This window comes from Quercus robur, chromosome 11, assembly GCF_932294415.1.
Source record: "Quercus robur chromosome 11, dhQueRobu3.1, whole genome shotgun sequence".
Taxonomy (NCBI): Eukaryota; Viridiplantae; Streptophyta; class Magnoliopsida; order Fagales; family Fagaceae; genus Quercus; species Quercus robur.
Window position 1 is genome coordinate 14,767,141 of NC_065544.1, and position 6,455 is coordinate 14,773,595.

At 37.7% G+C, this 6,455-nt stretch overlaps 2 protein-coding genes across 4 annotated transcripts; both read left to right on the forward strand.

The window, feature by feature from the left end:
- The first annotated feature begins 251 nt into the window (after positions 1-251).
- Positions 252-2,369, forward strand: LOC126706260 (pentatricopeptide repeat-containing protein At3g18020). Its single transcript, XM_050405652.1, has one exon. The coding sequence runs from the start codon at positions 339-341 to the stop codon at positions 2,367-2,369; it is 2,031 nt and encodes a 676-aa protein (XP_050261609.1). The 5' UTR covers positions 252-338.
- Positions 2,370-2,718: 349 nt separating this feature from the next.
- LOC126706261 (uncharacterized) lies at positions 2,719-5,919 on the forward strand. 3 transcript variants are annotated; one of them, XM_050405654.1, is made up of 3 exons: positions 2,719-2,864; positions 3,417-3,719; positions 5,370-5,919. In XM_050405654.1, exons 2-3 carry the CDS (start codon positions 3,431-3,433, stop codon positions 5,387-5,389), a joined length of 309 nt encoding a protein of 102 aa, XP_050261611.1. In that variant the 5' UTR covers positions 2,719-2,864; positions 3,417-3,430; the 3' UTR covers positions 5,390-5,919. The 3 variants fall into 3 exon arrangements, with proteins under 3 accessions (XP_050261611.1, XP_050261612.1, XP_050261610.1); XM_050405655.1 differs by having other exon boundaries at positions 5,382-5,919; XM_050405653.1 differs by having other exon boundaries at positions 5,390-5,919.
- The last annotated feature ends 536 nt before the right edge of the window (positions 5,920-6,455 follow it).

Genomic DNA, 6,455 nt, shown 5'->3' on the forward strand with positions numbered 1-6,455 from the left:
ATAAGAATTTGTCATATTAGCAGTTTGTAAAAATGTTATAAAATAATTTGTGACTGTAGTATTACTCGACCATTATAAAATCTATATAAAAAACAAAAAAAAACCAGTAAATGTTTACTATAGCAGCTGACGCTCACTTATTTTTTATAGGACAATTATTGATTTACATTTAATGTTTATGTAAATGGTACACATTTTCATAAAAAGTATCCAATAATATACACTACTCATCAAATGTTTACAATATTATATACATTTCCTTCTTAATATTCGAATACAAGAAATGAATACAAATAAATCAGCAGATTTCAGGAATATTTGCATATGATAAATGTTCAATGTTCCGCTTCATCGCCCCATCACCAAAGTTCCCAATCCCACAAAACCACAACCACAACCACAACCACAAGACCATAACCTTACCTCTTGCTGCATTCTTCTTCACTCACACTATCATCGACCAACCACCAAAACGTGAACCAGAACACGACATCAGCATCACCAACAACACCTCGTACTGGACCAAAAAGATTCACAGACTCTGCGCCAAAGATCGCAATGTCGACGAGGCGCTTCGCCTTCTGGACCGCCTCAGCCTCCGTGGATACCAACCAGACTCTCTCAACATCAACACCATCATTCACGCACTCTGCCACACCCACCGCTTCTCCGAAGCTCACCACCGCCTTCTACTCTTCTTATCTTCTCATTGGGTCCCTGACGAGCGTACCTGCAATGTTCTTATTGCCAGATTACTCGATTCTCGAACCCCATATACCACATTGCATGTTATTCATCGTCTGATTCATGTTAAGCCTGAGTTTGTCCCGTCTTTGGCTAATTATAACCGTTTGATGAATCAGTTTTGCTCGTTACAACGACAGCCCGATGAAGCTCATAGGTTGTTTTTTGATATGAAGAGTAGAGGGCATTGTCCAAATGTTGTTTCTTATACTACTTTGATTAATGGGTATTGTAGAATTGGTGAATTGGGTAATGCCCACAAGGTGTTTGATGAAATGGGTGAGAATGGTGTGGTACCCAATTCGCTAACATATAGTGTATTATTAGGTGGTGTTCTTCGGGAGCACGACATTGAGCGTGGGAGGGAATTGATGTGCAAACTTTGGGAGAAGGTGAGTGATGAAAAGGACCTTTCTGTGAGAAATGCTGCTTTTGCCAACCTGGTTGATTCTTTGTGTAGAGAAGGGTTTTTTCACGAAGTGTTTAGGATTGCAGAAGACATGCCTCAAGGGAAGAGTGTGTGTGAGAAATTCGTTTATGGACAGATTATAGATTCACTTTGTAAAGCTGGAAAGCATCATGGGGCCTCAAGGATTGTTTACATAATGAGGAAGAGGGGGTTTCTTCCAAGTTTAGCGTCGTACAATACTATCATACATGGACTGTGCAAGGAGGGAGGTCATATGAGGGCATATCAGTTGTTGGAGGAAGGAATTGATTTTGGGTACCTACCATCTGAGTATACATATAAGGTTCTAGTAGAAGGTCTTTGCAAAGAATCAGACCTCTACAAGGCAAGGAATCTTCTCCAATATATGCTGAATAAGAAGGGTGTGGACACAACTAGAATGTTCAATATATATTTAAGAGCTCTTTGTCTTATCACTAACCCAACTGAGCTTTTGAATGCACTTGTTTCCATGCTTCAAAACCAGTGTCAGCCTGATGTCATTACCTTGAACACAGTTATAAATGGGTTTTGCAAGATGGGGAGGATTGGAGAAGCTTTGAAGGTATTAAATGATATGATAATAGGCAAATTTTGTTCCCCGGATGCTGTGACCTTCACTACTATCATACAGGGTTTATTAAATGTTGGAAGAACCCAGGAAGCTTTTGACTTTTTGTATCACATAATGCCAGAACGAGGTGTTAGGCCTGGTGTTGTGACATATAATGCAGTTCTTCATGGCTTGTTTAAACTTCAGCAAGCAAATGAAGCAATGGGGTTTTTTAATAGAATGGCAAGTGATGGTGTCTCAGTGGATTGTACCACTTATACTATAATAATTGATGGATTATGTAAAGCCAACCGAATAGAAGAGGCCATGAAGTTTTGGGATGATGTCATATGGCCATCAAAGTATCATGATAATTATGTTTATGCAGCCCTTCTCAAAGGGCTTTGCTGCTCAGGCAAATTCAATGAAGCTTGTCATTTCTTATATGAATTGGTTGATTCTGGGGTCTCTCCAAACATTTTCAATTATAATATTTTGATTGACAGTGCATGCAAGTTGGGCTTAATGAGAGAAGCTTATCAAGTTGTGGGAGAGATGAGAAGGAATGGGCTGGCCCCAGATGCTGTAACCTGGAGGATTCTTGACAAATTACATGATATGTGAGAAAGTAATTCTCTGTTGAGGATGCAGCTTTGCAATCCTGAGGTGAACCACAGGATATAAACACCAAAGAAAACCTGATGAAGAAAATCTTACTTGAATTTAAGTAGCCATAAGGAGGAGACATTTTTTAAAGGAGGATCCAGTTAGTACTGACGAAGATAAATGTTTTAACCTTGTTATGGAGATGACCTCCTTGACTTTGAGAGGAATCATCTGAAGGGGTTAATAAAATGCAAATGTAACAGAGCTGTAGCTCCAAAACACAAAGTGGTCATGCATGGTTGAGATGCCTAATGGGGCAGGAAAAGAGACCATGTCTTTCACTAACAATTATTTTTATGTGAAGGATGTCAAAAAAATTCAGGGGCATGCGATTAACAGAGAATTTTTCAACAACATAAAGATATTCTAGACAAAGAGAGTTTGTTATGCTAGAGAGTACTATCAAAGGATTAGTGAGTGGATTGCTGTAGGTTGTGGATATGTTGTGGATTGGTGAGTCGATAGCTGCATACAGAAATTAGATAAAAACTGCAAACAAATCACAAATTTTGGAATTTATTCGTTTGCAGTCTACAAGACCATTCTTTAAACAAACAAAATTTCTATTTTGTTTGTTTTTCTGGTATTTTTTTTGTGCGGATTAGATTTTCCGGGAAAATGGGATTTTTTTTTTGTTCTTTGTTTGTTGGATTGATGGGGAAATAGGAATACAAATGAAAGAGTGGATTTTATTTTTTTATTTTTTTATATGGCTAAGTTTAATTTACTGGTTTCTCAAAAAAAGAAAGAAAGTTCAATTTACTGCTAGGAGTATTTGGAGGCCTTTACAGCTTGGCTTGAGAAAGGTTTTGAGAAAGTTTTATATTGATGCACAGTGGACCTAGCTTCTTATTGTTGGAAAAATGTTCTTCATTTTTGTTTTGATGGATTTTCTTTGTGGGGTTAAAGTTATCTCATAAAATAAAAAAGGAAAATTTTAGAGTATTTAATGTGATAAATGGGGTGTTGGGGGAAATGGCTTTTCTAAAGTTTTGTTCTTCGCAGTTCCTGTGTAGCAAATGGCAATGAGGAAATTCTACAGCAAGATCAAGGGGCAGAAGGTGAAGGAGGTGCCCGACCATGTGAAGCCAATGGTTTCCACCAACTATTTGAAGAATGAATTTCAGAGATGGCTGGACAACTACCATGCGAAGTACATTCAAACCAACTCCATTGATTCGCCCTACCATGTCTGCTTTGGTGGAATGGCCTTCTCGTACCTGGTTGCACTCCCTGAGGAACGCTGCCACCTTATGCACCAGGAGCATGCCAAGGAGCATGGAGGCACTAATGATCAATTTATTGCAGGTGCTTACTAGAATGAGTAATTATGGGGTTTATTTTATTTTATATATTTTTTTTCCTGATATACAATTGTGACTTTTGATTGAAGCAAGTATTAAATCATTGATGCTTAATTTTTGGGTTTTGCTGGTTTTTGTGTCTATTTTAGGAGTACTGTGATGTTTGGTTGCTTTGATCATTGGATATTATTGACGAGAAATCATGATATTGGATGAATACATGTTTTTAGTAGAGATGTTTGATGATTGTATTTTATTTTATTGGTGGTTTCTGAATTTGTGAATGTGAATTTTGCGAGCTTTTAGAGAATTGCATTTGGCGTTGTTGTAGCTGGATATTGTAAATGCATGTTGGATATGATTGTCAATAATTGATTAATGCCAAATTCAAATGGGTGATGGCATATATATACAGACCTTAGGTCCTGTTGTTTGGGTTGTCATCATACCATTTGGAGAAATGAGGGAAAGCTTATTAGGATATAAGTTTGATCTGTTTAAGCTTTAAATTCAAGAAGAAATGCCAAAATCTTAAACTGCACACAAATATATTCTCATGTATCCCATGTTTAGTTTCTAGATGGAGAATCCTGCAGAATCCATTTTAGATTCTTTGCTTTAGTTGACAGATTTTGATCCTGCACGTGAATACTGTTTCCAAAGCATTATATTAGTGTTAGAGCCTCTAGATTTGGGCACTACTTACAATGAGAAAGGAATGAACATAAAAGGGCAAAGAAACGAGGAGGAAAAAGTTAATAATTTACTGTTCCTTGTTTGCTTATGCAAGAAAATGTGGACACAGATTTTGATAAAGTACTGAAGTGATCGTGAATTACTTGTTATTTGTGCTGCCCAAGATGAGTTACAGACAATGAGAGCAATGGTAGTGTGTAAGGATTTCACTATATCAAAAGAAAGGGAGTTCTGTTCATATTAGAAAAACATTTGGTCTGCAAAGGCGAGGTGAGTAATGTTGCCAATAAAATATACTTAAGAGAACTTGTTAATTTGACATTTAAGTTTGCAATATTAGCATGCTGAAGACAAACTGCTCAGGCCTTTTCTCTTTCCCTCGCCAAGCTAGGTTTAGTGCACATTGGACCTTATGTAGACTATTACAATGAGCTATAGCCTTCTTCTTCTTCTTTTCCCCCGCTAAGCTAGGTTTAGTGCACACTGAACCTTACCCAGATTATCACAATGAGCTATAACTCAATTGGCACTTTGTTCTCCCATAATAATGGGATGGAGGGTGAGGTTGTGTGTTCAAGACCCACTGTGCGTGTGTAATTTATCAGTAAAGAAAAAAAAAAGAGGAAATGTGTTGGGATTTATAAGAAGCTAGTTAGAGAATATGTTTTGTCTTTTGGTTACGGGTGGTAACTATCCTTGGAAACCCCTTTCTTGGATGCCAATTATCCCCAAATACTATTTAGCTTGGATTTCTCAAAGATTCAATAACATTTTAGTGATATTCTATGTTGTTTGTTATTTCAGCTCAAAGCAATTGTTTTGATCAAGGATTACAATTCCATTGAGCCTTTAGTACTTGGTTTAATGACTGTGTGTGTGCGCACATGTTTGTCGAATTCCCTTACTTTTCCACTTCTTGTATTTTCTTTGTCTTCAGTTTATATTTAATCCAGTTCAGTCCTTTTGCTAGGGGTGTAGGTAAAAGCTGGTTGTTGGTTCAAGTACACATGTCTTGGTATCAATTAGCATTGAGGATGATCTGAAGCTTAAGGCTGAACACCAGAGCAAGGATTTTTGGAATTTGGTGCTAGGGGTGATGAGGGTGGGATTGTGTAGGCCCCAATCAACTGATTAAGCCTAGCTGAGCCATGTGTTTGGCTCTTGGGCTTAGCTTATATAATATATTAGTGTGTTCAAGCTTCACTTGAGCTTTAATCATCTCTAGATATTCTTGTTTAAACTTTGCTTTGCTGCTGCTGAGCAAGCTCTAGATAATTTAACTAAGTTGCTTGAAATTTTCTCAAGCCCTCAATGAGCTGTCTGGTTTTGATTTAATTTTCCAGAAGTCAGTGGAAAAGATGTTATGATGTGCAGTTGATGGCATCATCATGTGGAGGTCTTGTCATATTCGTTTGTCGTCACTTTAAGGCAGCTTTTTGGTGAGAAAATGCTTATGTTTATTTGGCAGAGGATGTGTATTACTGCTAGAAGAGTTCTTCAGAGTTATAGCATGCTAAACTTAAAAAGTTTTCGTACCCCAAGGAGCAGCATAATTGACTAGGGACCACGCCTCGTGAAGTGGAGTCACTAGTTCTATTCTCCCCTTCTCCCTTCACTTTGGGCCAAAGCTTGTTCTTGAGGTTTATCTGATTTTGAAAATGTGATTTTAGCTTGGTCATTTACTAAATTAGAAGCTTGTCATAAAAGTTTAGCTTGGTCTATTAATATATTATCCATTTTCTTTAAAATGTAAAAGTTTAGTTATTAAATGAAATTAAAGGTATGCGTGGTAAGTTAAAGTGATAATCTAGCAGTAATGATATTTTTTTTTTCGGTAACCCATATTAGTTTTTGAATCCCACGTCTCCTGCCTCCTCTCTCCTCACCATGGTTTTAAAAACCGAACCGGTCATAGAACCGTTTTATTTTTTAATTTCCGGTTGGACCCCGGTTTTTGACCGGTTTTCCGGTTGTTGACCGGTTTTGGAGCTTTTAACCGGACCGGATTGGCTCCCGGTTCCCGGTTGAACCGGTCGGACCGGCC

What these genes read in the sequence shown, in the direction of transcription:
- LOC126706260 (XM_050405652.1), top strand. Translation starts at nt 339, where the DNA reads ATGTTCCGCTTCATCGCCCCATCACCAAAGTTCCCAATCCCACAAAAC.
- LOC126706261 (XM_050405653.1), top strand. Translation starts at nt 3,431, where the DNA reads ATGGCAATGAGGAAATTCTACAGCAAGATCAAGGGGCAGAAGGTGAAG. An exon ending in TAATGATCAATTTATTGCAG is followed by an intron (nt 3,720 to 5,389) that starts GTGCTTACTAGA and finishes CTAGGGGTGTAG; the next exon opens with GTAAAAGCTGGTTGTTGGTT.